Source organism: Archocentrus centrarchus, chromosome 5 (assembly GCF_007364275.1).
Source record: "Archocentrus centrarchus isolate MPI-CPG fArcCen1 chromosome 5, fArcCen1, whole genome shotgun sequence".
NCBI lineage: Eukaryota > Metazoa > Chordata > Actinopteri > Cichliformes > Cichlidae > Archocentrus > Archocentrus centrarchus.
Genome location: NC_044350.1, coordinates 4,601,058 through 4,621,882, shown reverse-complemented (window position 1 = coordinate 4,621,882; position 20,825 = coordinate 4,601,058). Strand labels below are relative to the sequence as shown.

At 39.8% G+C, this 20,825-nt stretch overlaps 1 protein-coding gene across 3 annotated transcripts in view; it reads left to right on the top strand.

Annotated features, from left to right (window-relative positions):
* sox13 (SRY-box transcription factor 13) overlaps positions 1-20,825 on the top strand; it is a 51,494-nt gene that overhangs the window by 13,629 nt on the left and 17,040 nt on the right. For 2 of the 3 annotated variants that reach the window (XM_030729526.1, XM_030729525.1), the window contains exons 2-4: positions 14,970-15,186; positions 15,315-15,417; positions 17,792-17,878. In XM_030729526.1, coding sequence (XP_030585386.1) covers positions 14,971-15,186; positions 15,315-15,417; positions 17,792-17,878 — 406 coding nt within the window. In that variant the 5' untranslated portion in view covers position 14,970. Of the gene's footprint in view, positions 1-7,140; positions 7,206-14,969; positions 15,187-15,314; positions 15,418-17,791; positions 17,879-20,825 lie in introns of those variants that run through there. The other variant, XM_030729524.1, reaches the window with a different exon arrangement.

Genomic DNA, 20,825 nt, shown 5'->3' with positions numbered 1-20,825 from the left:
CCTCCCTTAACTAGCAGCTGAAGTAGGCAGTGTTCACAACATTGAGCAACACTTAATGTACAGCCAGTGCACACGTTAATGTTAGCCGTTTAACGATTAGCAATTGCCTGATAGCCACATTAGCATCTATTAAGTCATCATTAAGGTAGCAGCTAGTGGCTATAGCTAAGTAATAAAACAATAATGTTAATGTAGGAGCGAGGCAGCAAAAGTTACTACCTAAGAGAATCTTAAAATATTTGTGTATACCTTAACTTAAAAAAATAGTGTTGTCATTGATGTTATTTAAAAAAAAATTTCCCCCTGTGATATCAAAAATGGTATCATGACAGCCGTACAGCACCCATCCTTAAACTTTACATAGCCCTGCTGCCACAGTCTTGGCTGTCTCCAACTATCACGGAAACTCACTTACCTTTTATTATTTTGTAACTAAAAATGATTAGTAACTGCTAGCTAGCTACATTTTTTTTCTCAACTGTTACTGTTCTTGTCACAGTTTAATAATCCATGTTGTCTACAACAAACAACGTTTAACAGAAGGAACAGTTCCAGAGACGCCTTCATGCTTTTTGCAGAGTCGCTTTCAATCACAGCTTTCAGTTCAGACGTACGACCTTTTAAATCACTAAATCAAAAACAAACCAGTCAAATACATGATACTGTACATGTGTGTATGTGTGTGTGTGTGTGTGTGTGTGTATGTATATATATATATATATATATATATATATATATATATATATATATATGTATATATATATATATATATATATATATATGTATATATATATATATATATATATATATATATATATATATATATATATATATATATATATATATATATATATGTACTACTATTTTTGTCTTGTTGACACTGAAACACTTAATTCTGTTTGAAAGCACTGCATTAAAGTGGCTCAGCACCTTCTGCCTGGAGAGCCCGTGAACTTTAAACTATGCACTTACCTCGCGTATGTATTGACTGGGAAGATTGCTGAGCCAAATCTTTTCAATATTGCTTTAAAAGTCCCCCCACCCCCTCCATGTGCCGTTGTTTTTCTGTGTTTGTAAAACCTTCACTGTTCTCCTGCTTCTGTTGGCCAAGCCTGTAAGAAATTAAACTGATGGCATACATTTGTCTGAATTTTCACATGCTGTTCAATCTACCAGAACCTCCTTGTTTTCCGGTTTACCAAGATGACATAATAAGACAATTCTGTATTAGCCTGCTTTAGTTTACCAGTCAAATACATGATACTGTACTTTATGTCATGTCAAGTAGCTCCATATGCTGTGGTTACATGGCTTAAACTGCAAACCGGAGCAATTACCAAAACTTTTATTCTGGAGAAGACCAGTGTTGGCTGTTTGTTTCTGCTCTGTTAAAAGAGAAACACAAAATGCTGGTGCTTATCAGTTCTGTTGAAACTCAGCTACACCGCACAAAGATGAATACGCGAAACCACAACCCTCCACATTGTCACTCAATAGAACATAGATGAAAATGAACAGAAGAAAGTTGTATGCACGGATCAAACGGAGGTAGGATGCAAACTCAAAGTGATTTCTTTAATGAGTGATGTCAGGGGTCGGTAATATTCTTCTTTAAATCTAAAGCTGTGATTGTTCAGATTACAGATATACTGAAGTTATTTGACAAGTACCACGCAGAACTTAAGACAAAGCCTGACTCATTCTTGTATTATTGAGAAGGACGGAAAAGGAACTGCACTGAAATAAAGTAGTTGTCCCTGATCTCTTGAAAACAGACAAAAGTCTTAGTGGTTTTACTAAAGAAAGTAAGCACATCTTTGTGGTCTGGGTTGACTCATATGCAGAGCATGTTCAGTTTAACTCCTTATTAAACCTTTAGCAGCTAGAGATATTTTTCAGGGAGGAAGGAAACAAAAGCAGCAGCAGCATTACTGAAGAACTGCAGATGACTCAGATTGGGTGAACCCATTTCATAGGTGCTGCTTAGTTATTCAAACTCTATCAATATGTAGGATTGAAAGTGACAAGTAAAAACACCTATAGATATGTGACAGATTGCCCAATGCTGAGTGCTGGGTAATAACTGATACCAGTTATTCTCAGGGCGGCATCTTGATATCACTACTTTTCATTGGTAAAACCAGCATAAAAGATGGACAGAATACATCGTGACTACTGAGGTGAAGGTATTTATTTTTCTACTATTCTCTGAGCTTATCAGTGTGGTAAAACAAAGAGTGTTTAAAGCATGCCTTATCTAAGCTGTTCAATTATACATCGAGATGGAAAGATGAACTTTTCTTTTATCTCAAAACCATCTCATTTCAAACTAAAGCTGTAAAGCATACATCAGTGTGTGTGTCGCATAAGAGTAACAAAACTAACTGATGTGGAATCAGCTGGTTTATTAGCAAAGAAAGAGTCCACTACTGTTAGGCTCATGAGCCGATAGAGTAGAAATATTGCCCAATTGTATGTTGTTTGTGAAGCCGCTCAAGTCCCAGATCACTCTCTCTCAGCAGAATGCCCAACCAAGGTTTCCCCCTGTTCAGTTACTGTCACTTAATCTCTCTGCTTTCTTTGCCTCTGACATCCAGCCTCGCTTTCTTTTGCTCAGTTATTCTGATTATTCAGCTGTGCACCGTTTCATCTACCTGAGAAAAACACTATCCTCTACCTCTTTCGATTGCACGCTCGAGCCTTCATGTTCCTGAGGGATACGCACATGGTGCTGTTTGACTATAGCCACGATTATTGTGCAACCAACATTTATTTCACAGTATTGTGAAATTGTGATGCGACTATTATTCAAAGCGTTTTTAGGCTGCAGGTCACATTTTAACCATACATTCATAGAGCACTTTATGCTATACACTTTACACACTATGTCTACCTCACATTAATGGCCAATTTAGAATAGCTAGTTAAAAAAATTTGTGATTGAAATCCTGCTCTATATTTAGTTAATCTAGCATAGGTTAGGACTTTGTTCTCAGATTACCGAGACTTGGGGAGCAATTTAATAAAAACAAAAATGATGTATTCTGATTGAGTTAGAGTTAGGGCTAAGGTTAGGCTTGGGGCTGTCACCATGACTATTTAGACCTCAGAGGGTTAACAGAATATTGAACTGGGGAACCAAAGACCCTAAAAACATAATAACATAACCCACTAGCATTAGCTTCAGTAACATGATGTGATCTCTTTTACTGAAAAACTACTCCTGGGGTTTACTGTTACTATCGTTAGGTAAATATTTGCTACAGCATTTAGTATCATATTCAAACTATCTGCCACTCTGTGAGTGAAACTGTTTAGATTTGTTAGGGTATAAAAAGATCTCTTTACATTTTTGACAGCGGAGGTAGCATCATTTGCCATTAAATTGTATATTAGGGAAATCTTTAATGTCCGCTATGTGTACCATTCACCCATCTGTGTTCGGTATATTTAAGAGCGACGCGTGCATAAAGCAAAGTTTGAATAAAAGTCTGTAAAACAAGGTGCAGGTTGGATGGATAAAGTCTCCACTCTGTGACTTCATCATGTTAAATGTGGTTGACTGGTTTACTGTTTGCTGCAGTATGGCTTCAGTGTATTTGCATTAGCTTTATTATTGAGTTTTAATAATGTGTCAGTTTATTCAGTGCAAGAATATCTGAGTTTCTACTTTGCTGCAAGCTATTTCATTCATGCCATTAACACCATGAGGAGTGACTGTAGTGACTGTGGTGAGCCAAACTGGCAAGAAATCTGTTTAGGATATATTAAGTTTTAACTGTGACACGACTGATGTGCGTATGATATTTTCAGTCCTCTTGTTTTTCTGTCTGACAGCTTTTTCTGCCACCGCTGATTCTCAAACATATTGTGATGTGTGTACATGTATACTCTTATTAATCCCAAACATAGAACTGGGTTTCAAAAATACTCCTTCTTATAACTATTTTCTTCCCTTTTTAAACATTAACCTTAAATTTCCAACGGGTGCCATATTTTTTCCAACACCAAACTGTTTTCAAAAATAGCAAACGTGTTCTGCAGTGCATAATTTGCCATTCTTCAAGAAAATGTTTAAATATCTTCATTCATGTTGTGTCTCTTCACATAATCTATGTATGTTGCATTGTGGGTGTGAGGTGACATGGATGACTGAGGAAGAGATGTATTGGAATGGAGAGTGTGTGCGTGTGTGTACTCGTGCTCGTGCATGCACACAATGGGTGGCCCCGTGAAGCGTGATATATGGTCCCGCAAATGTGTTCTTCCGCGTACACATTTCCCTTCTCATGGGGAGGAGGCGCGCCCCCATGCATTCCTCCAGAATCCTACCTGTGAATGCTGATTGGTTGACAAGTGGGGAAGGGAACAACAGCAGAGTTCAGCGGGAACGGGAGAACTGTGAAAAAAACTTAGAAGATCAAAAACCACACTGGTTGTATCACACACTTTGGTCACTGCCGCCGTGTGAGAGTAGAGCTCTTTGCAGGTAGACGGGCCGTCCCCGGACTGCCAGCAAACTGCCAACACACTACCTCTGCCGGACTTCAAATTCCCCTAAACTGCAAGAGGAAAACTGGAGTAAAATGTAGTCTTTGTGATGTCTATCTCTTGATCACAGAGCGGGAGTTCCCAACACTGCTCTTTGTGTATGATGCACTGACCAACAACCACAGAACAACAGCAACTTCTCAGGGCTTATAGCACACGTATACACACAAACACACATTCATTGCACACTAAAGGAAAAAAAAAAAAAAAAAAAATTGGAAAACTGCATGTGTATTCTTGATGAGGTTATTCTTTGCACTATGGTTCAGTACCCTTGACATCAAAAGGCCAAGAGAACAGAAGAAGAGAGGGGAAGGAAAGGGGAAGAGAGCAAGGCTTTTGTGTCTCCAGTCCTAAGAGCTCATTCTCTAATGAGGTCCAGTCAGCACCACAAGGAAGTTTGTGTGTGTGTGTGTGTGTGTGTGTGCGTGCGTGCGTGTGTGTGTGTGTATTACCAGCTTCTCCAATATTTAAAAAAAAAAAAAAATCCAAGACCCAAAACATACTCTCACAATTCTTTGAGACCTCATCTCTCAGTACGATCTTAAAAGGGTTCAGTACAAGTGTTCTGTTGGAAGGCCTTGAAATATGATTGAAAAGCTGCTTTTGAATTTGTAGTCAGACAGGTAGTGGTAAGTAAAAGTGACTTAAAGTGTTGGGGAATCAGCCAGCTAGAGTTTGAAAAGGCGTGTAAGCCAAGTAAAACGTGTGCATTCTTGAAGTTGAGGAGGGGAAGCTGTATGGCTGCAATGCACAGACACACATAGTTTCTGTCTAATTCTCATAGTAACTTATAGAAGAAACAATAACACAGGATAAATTATTTGTGCTGATTTCTTCACCAATTCATTCAGTGGTTGTGCTTCATCAGTAACAGTTAGGTAACTATATGGTATGCTGTCATTATAGTTATTATCTGTTTTGTGTGTTGTTTGACCAAACGTGTTTGCTTGCAGCACACCTGTGCATGCCTTACTGGCTCTCATTGGCTACAGTCAGCGAGTAAAGGAAATTGTAAAGTAACATGCCTGATGAGACAAGTAGAACAAGAAGAACAATTCTGTGCTGCAAAGGAAATGAGTGCCTCATTCCTGTAAGGTCAAATCCCCATCAGCAAATAATTTGCAAGTGCTTCTGTTGATGAAACTGGCTCGGCCCTGTTTCTAACATTTTAGCTTTTTTTTTTCATCACAATAACTGGGGAAAAAAAACATGAAGTTGCCGTCGGCTACTCTTTCTCTGTTGAAAGATGAGTGTAACAAAAGAGGGCGAATGAAAATCATTTCTGTCTCCCAACTGAACATGATGAAGGTGCATGTGCTTACTTGCAGCATATACAACACAGATGACTAAACAATCTTGTGTCATTGAGGCTTTGCTTACTTTTATTTTTTTTTTTAAATCTAGTCACCTACCACTGTCTGACTAAGCTGGAGTGCTCCCGATCAGATTACGGCCCCGTTTACACGGTCGTTTTGATGCGTTTCAGCCTTCGGTAGCGTTTCAGAAACGATCTGCGTTTACACGGTGACACGTAAAACAATGAAAGCGATGTAGTTCCCTTGCCAGGCCACAAGTTGGCATTGGGTTTTTTTCTTTGCAAAGCTTGTTTACGCAAGACGCGCATGCATGGAGGGACACGGCAGGAAGCGCGGCAAATTGTTCATTACTTACAAAACGGCCAATGTGAGAGGTTTTGTGTGGACTGACGAGGAGGTTGGATCGCTGCTGCACACAATGCTGAATTACAAAACTTTAAAAACACAAGAAAAGCACAATTTGCACATGCGCGGGAAACTGTGGCCGTCGCAACCATAGTGTGCATGTGCGAGTCACCCGTTTTCAAGTCAGCCCAGTTTCAAGCGTTTACACGAGAACGCAAGCCGTGCGTTTCTGAAACGCTCCACTCTGGACCCCGTTTCCGAAACACATAGTTTTCACTCCATTGTCGTGTAAACGGGAGGCTGAAACGCATCAAAACGACGCCATTTTCATTTTGACACGGCGTCGTGTAAACAGGGCCTACCTCTGTAATATCCAACACTGCGCTCATTACACCACCGTATTCTGCAGCTCCTTCTTTTGATTAAAAGCAAACACTGGGTGGGTCGCCAGTGACCTGGTAGATGCTAGAGGCCAGAGATTAATACAAAGACTTTTTATTTATTTTTAATATAATGCAGAATTGACAAAGTTGTTTGCTTCTCTGCCTCCTTTGCCTTTACAACACCATCATGACATGTTTGTGACACCCCTCTCCCCCAGCTTCAGCCACACATCCTGGAAATCATAAAAAGCCTAGAATAAAGCCAACTGTGTTCGAAAGTGTCTGAAGCCTGTGAGCGCTCTTATCACACCACAATCACACCTGTTGGATGGTTGATGTCCGATCAGTATCATGCACGTCTGCGCTGCAGCAAAGGTTACCTGCAAACAGGATGCTAATTATGCAAACGCGGCAGCTATACGATGGGATTTGAAGAGGCTCTTTGTACTTCCCCTCTCGGGGGGGGGGGCTCGGTCAGCGGTAACAGAAGAGTAGAAAAGACGGGCGTTACTGGTGAGGGAGACACACTCACTATGACTTGTGTCAGCAGATCTCTTCCAGTCAGGGAGCGCTGTTGGATCTTCTCACATCCACTTGGCCCTACCAGGTCAGTACAGAGACACAGAGGGTAGATGGAGAGGTGAGAGTGCAAAGTGTGCTCGCTTAAGTGTTTGTAGACATTTTTAAATTCAGTCTTATTTATTCTTCCAAGATCCAAATCAAACTGAGGGACATTTGTCACTGATCAAAGCAGGAGATGCATGTGTAAAAAAAACAAACATATGTCCTGGGTTTTTAAGTGATGTGGTTTGCTTGTGCCATGTTTTGCTTGACGCTCTTGCTTTGATAAGGCCGAGCCAGGCCCTGTGGGCGCACCGACTCTATAGCTGATGTGGAGCGCTAAATTGTTTTATCATCCCTAATCAAATAGTGCTTACTGTGAAACATTTGCTTATACATTGGTTCACACTTGTCTTAACACGACTTCACAGCAGGTTGGAAAACTTACTGTGGGAGTTTGGTCATGGGACGCTGCTGACAATTGAACAATGAGGGACAAAATTTCCTGAAACTGCTTGTTGTTCAGGGATGAAACTGGCTGAGGAACCTGCAAAGATCAGGGTGTGTGTTATTTTATGGTTTTCTTTCTTACTGCTGTTGTTTTGTTTGTTTGGTTTTTTTATTTTGTGGGCCTGATTCTTGTGCTTGAGTCTAGTAAGTGATTTTGTGTTGTTATTTTTTTTTTTCTTTTTCTTTTGGCAGAAGGTTTCTGCAGGGAAGCTTCTGCCATTACAGCTGTCAGTCTCACTATTGAAAAAGAGAATGTCTTTATTTGTTTATCACCAAGTAGGCTGCTTTAGATGTCTAACATTTTATCCTGCCGCTCGCTACTGCTGAGAATGGCTCCTGGCACTCTCTCTTACCGTCTATTGTGCGCTCTGTGATATTCTGCCTCAGGTAGCAGTTAGAAAGCGACATGGACGATATAAATCCAACAGCCTGCTGTTGTCAGGAGGGGTAAGGTGAAAGGAAAAACAAGTGGTGAGAAAAGAATAAAGAAACAAAGGAAGAAAATGAAAGAATGGGAGAACAACAGAAGGGATTTGCATTGCCAAGCCTCCTGGGGGGAAATGTTAGGCTTTACATGTTGCAACTTGTTGGGTAACTGAAGGTTTTGTGTGAAGTGATTCTTGTGCCGTGGGAAGTATAACGTTTCAGTGTTTTGAGTGCTCAAAGGAAAGGAGGTCATTTTTACCAGGGGGCAGAGGTATGCTCTCCCTGTCATCCTCCAGCCCCTCCCTGTCTGCTGTGACAGGAGCACTCAGCTCACAGCAGGGTAGTCCTGTAACTGCACAGCCATAACTGTGGTTGGATGTTGAGCCCACTGTGAGGATCAGTTCTCTTACAGCACTTCTCTTTGGAAAACAATGACTTTAACATTCTACAGTATTAAAAAAAAAAAAAGACACACTAACTTTTTAATGATGTCATGGTCTAGATAGTTGGACATAACTACTTTGATGTCACCCATTGGTTTGTAGGCTGTTGTTTTGAAGTATGAAAAATCATATATTGTTGGCTTGTGTTTTCTTTAAATCAAATGTGATCATATTTGGATAAGGTTAGCGCTGCGAGTGATCAGCTAGCACTAGCTCTGGCTAGCTTTGTTTAGCTAGGTGGAATCATAATGTTGGCCAGCAAAAAAAAAAAAGACTGAAAAGAAGATATCCGTACATGAGAAGCTGACTCCTTAAATCATCTTTTAGTACAACTAAATATTAAAATACTGAATTTGTCTCGAAAATTTTCAGAACAAGTTCAGAACACTTTCTAAAGCTCAGCGAGTTAATGTTTTTGTCCACTTGAGGGCAACAAAGAAGCCTAGACCAGAGGTCCCCAACCCCCGGGCCGTGGACCGGTACCGGGCCGTGGGACATTTGGTACCGGGCCGCACATAAAGAATAAATAACTTAAATTATTTCCGTTTTACTTATTATCTGCGCCTAAACTATATTTTATTTTGAAAAATGGGCGGATTCGCTCCGTTACTTCCCTCCATGACTTCCTCTTGACGTGTCAAGACGTTTCTGCTCACATGATACGTCACCGCTAAAATTAAACCCAGAAGCTTCAGGCCTGTCTAACGAAATCGGTTGGTTGACCTACATAACGCTTCTTTAAATTTTTGAGTGCTCAACAAGAGTAGAAAAGCGCTATGTAAGAACTAGTCCATTTACCATTTTTATTTATCAACACCGGGGATAGCAGTGAGGTAGACCCAGCCATCAAACTGACTCTCCAGCGCTTGACACCGCGGCTCTGCAGCCACGCTCCATGTGAAATCGGCCGAACCCAGTCAAACCAGAAGCCAGCAAAAATGAGTATCAGAGAAACAAGCTCAGGGGGCTTACACTGATTCAGTGTTATGGTGAGTTGTATTTTTCATGCGCTTTATACAGTAAAAATCACCTAAGTCGAAGTCGCACAAATCGGGTTTTCGCTCTAGTTGGATGGCATCTGCAGGTCCTGATTTTTCCTAACATTAATTCCAATAAAATCATCACATAAATCCGTCGGATATTCACCTACCTCGGATGAAAAATCTGGTCCCATTGTAATAAATTTCCAGTTAAATGTGATCGCATAAACTGGATGAGTTTAGCGCTAAAACCCTCCTCAGCTCCTGTCCGCCCACTTCCACGCATCGGCTCGTTCGTGCACAACTACACACACACTAACAACGCCTGGAAATTGTTTTAGTGTTTATATCAGTTCATTTCACCGGGGACAATCGTGGCAAGTGTAAGCTACAAACTTGCACTTACGAGTAAAATTTCAGATTATAAAATTTGCAGAAGCAAATTCATAGATGAAGCAGAAGCCATTGCAGCGAAATTCGATAATAGACCCCAAACTGGGCCATTTGAATCCGACTGAGGTGATTTCTACTGTATTTGTTTTTGCGGTGTATCTTATTTTGAAGGCATGTTTTACCATGGCTCTAACAGCTGACCAGGGAGCGCTGTGGGCAGAGAGCCTGTTATTCATGTTGAGGTGGGATGTTACGAGAACGCTGCTGATAGAGTTGCATACGAATACAAAGTGGATTCCCGTTTTTTATTATTATACGTAGAAAATGTCACACTTGGTTATGGTCGTATCATTTATTTTGACGTATTTATTCGCCACACCTTAAAAGCCGGTCCGTGGAAATATTTTCTAACACTAAACCGGTCCGCGGCTCAAAAAAGGTTGGGGACCACTGGCCTAGACCACTGCTGTCAACATGTAAAATTATTTAGCTAGCATATTACCCAGAGGCGCAGCTCGCCACCAGGCGAGGCAGGCGGCCGCTCGGGGCCCCCAGTATGCAAAGTTTTCAGTGACATAGGAGGGACCTTAACCCCCTAAAGGGGCCCCACCTGCCCGGGGCCCCAGCAGACCTTCAGCACCACTGATGTTACCCAAAATAAAACTGAAACATCTGCTATCTTAGCTGAACACTTTCACTAGCTAGTCACTAACTTTCTGCAGTGTAAGTAGAATATATTGGACCTATCTTTTTAGCTCAAAGCCCCCCCCCAATATGGCTGGAATAAAGTCGATAACTTATGTATCTAAAAACCAAAGCAACACACTAAAAGAGGTGTTGCTGAGAACAGAGGGTGCACAGTATATTTTGGTATGAAATAATGTTTGCACAATTCTCAGGTGGAAGTTTTTGGTTACTTTGGTATAGTCTGATTAGTTTAACAGCTGCTCTGAGGTCTGTTTTATTCTGATGTCTTAGCAGCATGTGGTGTGTTCCTATAAAAGCTGAATAACCCTGTAGGTGGCTGGAAAACAGGCCTCAATCAAATAACGTCAGAAGAAGCCAGTGCTATTTAAATCATGCAACACACGGCACATTTACGTGTATACACAAGGTCAGGTTCCATGTAGGTGTAGTCAGAGGCTAACTGTGGGTGTTTAACTAGACAGAGAGAGATGTGAAGGGAAGCGATAACCTGATAACCTTGGCTGGTTTGCATTGTTCATGTAAGACGTAAAAGGCATTGTTTGTTTTTTTTAAGTACCTTTGTGCTTTTAAAAATACTTGCACCTGGACGCACATTCCTTGCTGTCAACAACTGTGTGGGTCTGAGATTCTGTGCATACCTCTGCACTGGGTGACACACACACACACACACACACACACACACACACACACACACACACACACACACACACACACACACACACACACAGAGTCTGTGCAGCGGCTTGTGAAAGCCACCTGTGGCAGCTCTGCAGTTCAGCCTCTGTGGAACGTGAAGGGAAGACCCAGGAATAACTTGCAGCGTGGGACTCAACTCGATATGTTGCCACTGCTGCCTGCCTACCACCCTCCAACCCCCTTTCCACCAGCAATCAGCCCCTCGCCAACACATGGACGGTGACTGCTGCAGTGTTCGCTTAACAGTTTCCCACCTTCAACCCCCCCCCCATCATCATTTGTTCCTAACACCCCATAAAACTACACACCACAGCTGAAAGCAGAATCCGAACAGGATCAGCTTCCCAACAATGTTGTGGGTTTGTAGCTGTCAGAAAATCAGAATGCAAACAGTTCTATTTGGAAGAAAGACTCTGCACCTTTAAATCTATAGCTGCTTTCAGTGCAAAGGAACAATAGGTCCATTGTGTCGCACGGTTACTTCAAACTCTTATTGTTTTCTCGTCACTTTTGTGCTGCACTTAAGTTTTGACTCTGTGGAGATGATTTTCCAACAGTGACCACATATTGGCTGAATTCATTGCACCACAGCTCTACCTGTATTTTGCAGCTTTTAACACACACGGACACGCATACACATGCATATACATCACTGAGGTTTGGAGTCTTGGACCCTGGCAGACAGGTGCCTTTGTTTGAAAACACAGTGTGCAGGGGGCTCTAATCATTATTGTGCTTTCCGCAGAACGGTGGCGCTCCGCATTTTTCTTTTTTTTTTTGCCATGTTCCTGAGTTGGTCGGCACATTCCGCTGGCATTGTTATCCGGCCTGTTTCCTGCGGCCGGCGGCTTTTGTCAGCCTCTCCCCCATTGTCTCGGCTTCCTTTGTTCCCCGGCTCCAACAATGGCTTTTTTTCTGCCTCTTTATATATATGTGCACTTTTTGCCCTTGTGTGTTCTGTTTGTTTTGTTCTGCTGTCTGCTGTGTTTTTCTTTCCTCCTGCTGTAGAGCTGGGAAATAACACACACATGCACACAACCCTGAGCTGATTTGTTCAAGTTCATTCTGGTTCAAACCTCTCTCACTCAACCTGTCCCCTCTTCAGTTTTCTCCTTTTCTTCCTCACTGAGGCGTTGTCTGTCTCCCTCCCCTATAACGTCCCATTATTCACTGTCACACACTGAGACAGAAACACATAGACACACACACACACACGTTGCTGTGACTTTAACACAACCACAAACTAACCCTCAATACTGACTTCAGGAGTCACCTAAAACTGTGGGTTTCACTTGTTATTATTAACCATAACTCTTTTTTAATCACCTGAAAAATTAGAATCTCCTAATAAAGTAATTTGTAACAATTCATTAACTTACAAGCAGGATTTAACTGTAACAAATTGTGTCCAATTATGTAAATCTAGAGTGCACCAGGCTTATATATTTCAAGAACAACTGGTACATTGAATGCAAGAGCAGCTGACCTGAAAGAGAAGATCATGGCTAAGCTGGAAACCTGGACCACACGGCCAACATGGCATGGTGAATTATATGAAATACCCTCTGAAAGTCTACTAGGGGAGGTGAGTGCAGCATTACAGACAATCCCTACTGCAACCATCACTGAAACCAACCACTTGATCAATATCACGGCAACAGTGATCCTCGAAATGCTTGGCTAATAAATGAACAGCAAAGAGCAACAAGGAGCAGTACCCTCAGTGGAGAAGGAGACTAGACTCAATACCCACACCCTGCTGGTTATCAGATATGCAGCTGGGATAATAAGCTGCCCCAAAGACAAGAAAGCTCCTTACCATGCATCGAGGGTTTCACCCCAAATCCAGCACCCTGAGACTGTACGCTAAGCAGAAGGAAAGAGGCCGAGGACTAGTGAGTGTCAGAACCACTATCCCAGAAGAAACAACAGAGATCCATGAATACATTAGGACGATGGCCACAACTGATCGTGCGCTGAGTGAATATCTCAGGCAGCAGAAACCCGAGAAAAAAAGAGGAGCAAGAAAAGGAACCATTATGGAAGGACAGGCCCCCGCTCAGCATGTACCAATGGCAGATGGAAGAAGTGGCTTCTTCCATCTTCTTTTTGGCTCATATCAAAAAATCCTACCAATGGCTGGATGAGGCTGGACTGAAAGACAGCACTAGAGGCACCAATCATGGCAGCACAGGAACAAGCTCCAAGCACAAGATCGATAGAGGCTGGGGTCTACCACACCAGGGAAAACCCCAGGTGCAGACTGTGCAGAGATGCCCCTGAGACAAACCAGTACTGGGTACTCGAAGGCAGTATTTTATTGCAAAGTTTGAGATTTGACCATATTCTTTCTTTTTCTTACAACTCTTCATAAAGCTTTCATAAAGAGTTGTTGGAATAGAGTCTGTATCCCATGTACTGACACAGCTCCCTGTCAGTCCTTCCCTTTGGTCCAGACAAAATATTTCAGTGACTATTGGATAGGTTGTGAAATTTTCCACCAACATTTGCAATCCCTATAGGATGAATCTTAATGACTATCAGTTTGACATTCATAGCTCAGAGTGAAATGTCAGCAACTTTTGGAAAGCTATGAAATTTTCCCTAGATATTCAAGGTCTCCAGTGTATTGTGCTATAATGATCGTGATATATGTATATATGTATGTATGTATGTATATGTATTTGTATGTTCTCTATCTCCTCTTAGACGAGTGGACCAATCTTGATAAAACTTTGCATAAACATTGCCTAGTGCACTATGAGTGCTGGCATCTATATGGTGTATGCAAATATTTTATAGAGTTCAGGACCATTTTATTCAAAGTAAGATTGTTAATTTCATTTGCACTAATTCATATTTGGCAATATGACTCTGTTCTGGGATCCATTCCACACACATATATCTAAAGCTAAAGGTGAGGAGAGCAACAACAAGACCCCAACACAGCACAAAACGGGGACCGATGACAACAGACATGACCTTTATTAAATCAGAGGTAGCATGAAATATAAGAGCTGGGGTGCAGGTGGGTTGTAAAGTGGCTTGAATGAGCTGCAGAAATTGTATTCAGGTTAAAGCATAGAGTTTGGCCTTTGACAACAGAATATGCTAACAGCTGACTCATCAGCTGATGAGGGTTGCATTAAGATCAGATGATCTGCCAGGATATTAGCATGCCGATGTTGGCATTTAGCTAGTTGAGCTGATAGCCTGGGTTCAGACCCCTGTCAACCAAATCCTTATCAATAAGTTATTTTTTAAAGCTGAATGTGTTCATCTTAGTATGAAGTAGTTTTATATCTATGAGATTATATGCATTCTATCGGTGTAGTATATTAATAGACAAAATGTGTTGCACAAGGTTGCCTAGTAAAATATTTTTGTAGCCCTAAAATATTTTCTGATATAATCTGGATTTCACTATGGAAGCTTGTTTCTGCCACAAAAAATTTCTTTTTTTAAAAATTGCCATCCATAACTCAAAATTTTGAGCTATTAAGATGAAATTACAAATTATGGATAGCAAAAGAATAAAAATAATTTTTCAGTGGCAGAAACAAGCTTGGAAACAACTGTGAAATTATCCAGTGCACAAACCTCACCACACCCAAATGACAGCTAGTATTGTGTATTTCTTTTGTCTTTCAACAGAATGGTTGAGCCCAGCCCTCCAGCACTTCACCTTCTTTCCAGCGGGGATGTCAGCATGGCAGGTGTCGGTGTCAAAGTAGAACGTGAGGACTCTGGAGGAGGGGCTGCAGTGGATACTAATGCTGAACTTCGTAAGACATCTCCTTCACGTGATTGGGCAGGAACCCAGCCCCTTGAGGCTCGCCAGTTGACGCCACCGCTGTCCCGCTCCCCTTCAGTAAGGATTACGAAAGGCATGACAAGGAAGTTTAGGAAACAGAGGATTTGTCATGGATTTGTATAAAGTGTTTTTTTCATGTTCTTGGTGAGATCTTAGTTGATGTTCTCTTTTCTCTGTCCTAACAGGAGGGCTCTCCAGGTAAGGAGCTGCCTCACAGACAGAGCCCCATGAGACTGAAGGAACCTAGGCTGCACGATCGATCGGAAGGACAATCCAACTTAAAAGAAGGTCTGTCAAAAGTCTTCTTATGCTTCTTGCTAATATTAATATTAGCAAAAGAGCGTCCTAGTATTTTTTTTAACATGTATTTTGGTGCAATGTGAAAACTGGAAAAATAAACCCCTTTATTTGGAACCACAGCTGTGTAAACTGAGAGACACTTCTGTTTTATTTGACCTGAGCTGCCATGGCGTTGATACCTGTTAGCCATTTGTGATTATTTTGACAAAATATTTTTTATACAATCCAGTCTGTGTGAAATAGGGTCCAAGTGTTTATTATCCCCCAAGTAATTAACACCGAGCGTATCACTGCTGAGACATCTGATCAAACGCACTTTGAATTACCGTAATTGTTTGTCCTATCACAAAAACTGAAACGTTTTCTGAAAGCTGAGAAATTGCGCTTCACGTCCAACATAGGAGCATTACGGTAATATCTGTCAGAAGTCTGCGAACAGCGGGACATTTGAAGTATGTTGCGTCCCTGACGACACATTTGACTTTGATTTGTAGGGTCAACTTGCATTTACAGATTACCTGGCCAAAGCAAACTAGGTGTTACTCATGAAAATAGATTTTTATCAGGTAAATACAGACTCAAGAACAATGCTTTAATGTGTTCAGTTTGTAAACTGTTCTCCACTTATATGGTAACATCAGCAATCCAGACTGCATCTTATATTCTATCTGTGAAGGTGATTGATGATAGTTGAGATGGTGCCTTGAATATTAGTTCCCTGTCACCTGTGGTATTTATTGATTCTATGTTTTTGCAATGGTCATTGATGGTTTTTATTTTTTTTCATTTGTTTGATTGTATGCTGTTGGAACCTGAAGGAAATAATGGATTTTTATCAGTTATCTGGAATTTACTTGGTGATTGACTGTCGTGTGGATATCTTGCGCTGTTTTTATCTGTGGACCCCGGGGAGAATCGTGGTTGCTGTGATAACGACTAACAAGGATCTTCCTAAGAAGGAAAGAAACTGTCCTGCCACTGGGAGCAACTTGGGGTTCAATGTACAGTATTTACGAAGCGCATTTCATCTGTCTAAGTGGCCCCAGCATTAACCACTGGAACTTGCTAAGAGTATTTAGCAAAATAATTAGTTTCATTAATTTTACTTACTGTATTGCAATGAAAAGTTCCCAGTTTAATAAGACACAGACATTTGCCATATATGGACAGTAAGACTGATGTCACTATCCTTTCTGTATTCTAAGTGTGCGGCTTGAACTTGCAACCTATATGCTTAGCAAAATAAAAAGTACTCATAATGTAATTTTTGACTTGTGTATGTGGTCTATGCAAATATTGAACTTCTCTTTGTATAATGCCAGTTGATAACAACAGTCTTTTTTAATATATAAGGTTAGGAGCCTATATATTAGTGAACGAGCCCCATCAAGCACCTAATGAGCAAGCGTTAGGCAAGTGTGGTGAGGAAGAACTTTTTTTTTTAACAGGAAGAAACCTAATTCTGAACCTGACTCAGGATTGGGCAGCTATCTCCCATGATGGAAAGCAGAGCATAAATATTTGATTAAGTAAATTAAAATGATGCTCGTGTCACTTAAGGGCAATGTTTTAGAACCTGGCTGTTTGGATGTTACTATAAGAGACTGTTTATGCTCTTGAAGTTGGATCTGCACTTAGCAGTATTTGCTTCAGTATTTATTGGATTTCAAACACTTGTATCAATTCAACCCTCGGCCTTTCTCCTTTCTGCAGCTCAGTTTTATTACCTTCTGTGTGAGTCTTTCTCTCTTACTCGCATACACACATCCATATAATTTTCCCATCTCAGGCTTTGATGACTCCATATCTTATGTGTTTGAGAGCACTACATTCTGCTGCTATTCAGCATTAAACAATGCAGTCTGCTTAAAATCGATGCGTGGAAGTGATGGTTTGTCTCGCAAAGCGAGGGTGTTGTTTGGATTCCTGAATGAGTTCAGGGGCATCAGGGGTACTTTTTTTTTTTTTTTATTTTGGTCTTGATTGTGTTCAATTCCTCTCGTAGGGAGTGAAAGGCTTCTCTCCGAGCCACACGCAAGACTCTCCCTGCCCTCGAGTCTTTAACAAGCCTGCACTCTTTGCTTTAAATTTTTCTCAAATTCGCTCCAGTAGCTGACCTTGAATTGTTCTCTGTCCAAATATTGATCCACTCAAACACTCAAAACTTCTCCCTGATGCACAAACAACCTCTGCCCTTCGACACCTCAAATGTCTTCTTCAATCAATGCCATTAGAAAGGCAGAAGAGAGGCTCAGAAAGTAGTTTGGTGTTAGATGCATTTTATTTGACAGAATATATTTTTCACGCCATCTACTGCTGCCCACTGCAGTTCCACTGAGTACCATTTGTGTCCTCTTCACAGTGATGCCTACCATTGAGAAGCTGCTGAATGCTGACTGGAAGGAGAAACTACTGGATAAAAGCACAGTGGGGGCAGGACAACTGAGAGGTTAGCTTCAGACACTACCAACACCTTCATACCATTCATATACAATTAGAATTTATGAATGTCAGCCTTGTTTTTATACTTGTCATTTGTTTTATCAATTTAAATGAGATCAATATCACAGCTGGCTGCACGCAGTAGCATTTGTCAAACCAATGGTGTGCCAAACACTACTTTTTTAGGTTTCCTGGACACATCTGGATTGTCAGGAAAAGGAGGGATTTCTTAACCATATTATATGTATTATTATCAAACGGTAACACATTTATCAGAGAAATCCAGTCTTGTTTGTCACTGTCCCCGGATCCCTTATATAACCACACCCAGAGCACATGTGCTTTTGCTGTTATCGTTGCATTTGACTCTATAATTTGACTCTTTTTTTCATTTTGGTCTTTGCTTGTACATGAATGCAATGATTTGCAGATCTCATAAACCCATACGTAGCATGCCATGTTTACCACTCTGTAGCATCCCCTCTTCTTTTAATAACTAATAATAAATGCCTGGGAACTGAGGAGAGCAGCTGCTGGACTTTCAGAAAGGAGTGTTGTCCTATTCTTGTCCGATGAAGGATTCCAGCTGCTCAACAGTCCTGGGTCTTTGTCATATTTTTTGTTTCGTGATGCACCAAATGATGATGAAAGGTCTGGACTGCAGGCAGGTCATTTCAGCACCCTGAATCTTCTGCTATGAAGTCATGCTCTTGGAATACCTTCAGGATGCAGTTTAGCATTGTCTTGCTTAAATATTCGAAGTTTCATTGAAAAAATGCCATCTGGATGGGAGCATATGTTGCTGTAAAACAGGCGTGTGTGTGTATATGTGTATATATATATATATATATATATATATATATATATACACACATACATATATATATATATATATATATATATATATATATATATATATATATACACACACATACATATATATATATATATATATATATATATATATATATATATATACACACATACATATATATATATATATATATACACATATATACACACATACATATATATATATATATATATATACACATATATACACACATACATATATATATATATATATACACATATATACACACATACATATATATATATATATATATACACATATATACACACATACATATATATATATATATATATATATATATATATATATATATATATATATATATATATATATATATATATATATATATATATATATATATATATATATATATATATATATACCTTTCAGCATCGATGGTGCTTTTCTAGATGTGCAAACCGACAATTTCATAGACACAAATCCCCCCCCATACCATCAGAGATGCAGGCTTTTGAACCGAGCGCAGATAACAAGCTGGATGGTCCCACTCCTCTTTAGTCTGGAGAACAATGGTGTCTTCTTCGTGTGATAGAGCTTTAACCTGTATTTGTGGTAGGTATGGTGAACCGCGTTCACAGAGTGATTTCTGGACGTGTGTTTCTGGAAGCCCATGCAGCGATTTCCATGGCCAAATCCTGCCTGTTTTTAATGCAGTGGTGTCTGAAGGCCTGAAGATGACCAGCATCCAGCACTGGCTTTCAGCCTTATTCGTTGCACACAGATATTTCTTCAGATTCTCTGAATCTTTTGATGGTATTAAGTAATGTAGATGATGAGATATTCACAGTTTTCACAATTTTACATTAAGGAACATTATTCTGAAATTGTTCCAGACTTTGTAGACAGGTTTTTGTTTTTGTTTTTTGTTTTTTTGCAGATTTTTTTTTACTTCTAAGAAACTCTTGAAGATGCTCTTTTTATACTCAGCCACAATTACCCTAATGGCAAAATGTTTCTCTAGCTGTTTATTTACTTTACTTGAGACGTGTTTTTGCCATGAAAGCCAAAATGAGCTAATAATTTTCTCAAAATATCATTTGATATGTTCATCTTTCTATGTTCTCTTGTGAATAAAATATAGGTTTATGAGATTTGCAAAGCATTGCAAATTCTGTTATGTACATTTTACAGAACATCCCAACTTCTTTGGAATTGGGTTTGTAGTCTTGCCAACATGGAAACATTTCATAGTGAGAATGTTTCCATCCTGCAAATATTATCTACAGTTTCTCATCTAAGCAGTTTGGTATCACAGCTCACTGCTGCCAAAATGGGGAAAACACTTTTTTTTTTTTTATCAGTTTCAACCTTTTCAACATCCTTTTCTAGCAGTTATGAGATTTTCAGATAGCAATTGATTTTGTAATAAAGGAAACATAAGACAACATGTTACGAACTAGCGTGAAAAAAATATCTTTTTTCTTGCTCTTGTGAGATGTTGGCTTTTCTGAATGTGTGAAATTTGGCCCAATGAGGATTTAAGGAGATAAGAACAACAAGGTGTCACATTAAGAAATATTTTTTGTAAAGTAACTTTGTAAAGTTAATGTCATAATAATATGTAAACTTTTTGTAACCTTGAGAAGAGAGTTTGTTATAATAACAGTCAAAACGAGCAAAGTTTTCTGTGAAAACAAGATCATAAAAGTTTATTTTGTGAATTTTTTTTTTCCATTAAAAAAAGTTTACAGTAAAAACAAAATTTACTCTACAAACAAGTTTTTGGGGGGGGGGGGGGGGGGTTTGTTGGTTTTTTTTGGGGGTTTTTTGTTTTTTGGGGGTTTTTTTTGCAAAGATGAGAAATATTACTCTAAAAAGTAAGAAAGTTGCTCATAAAAATTAAAAGTTTTTTAAGAAGTGAAGAAAAGCTTCTCGTTTTGAGATGTTTTTCATTAACAAAAAACACAAGAAAAGTTAGATAACAAAACTGTCTCGTAAGAACAAAGTTTGAACAGTTTGTTTTTTCCTCTTACAAAATGATGATAGGGAGAGATTTCACTAAAACAAAAAACTGAATAAAAAAAGAATACGACAAAACACGGTTAGTCTGGCATTAAAA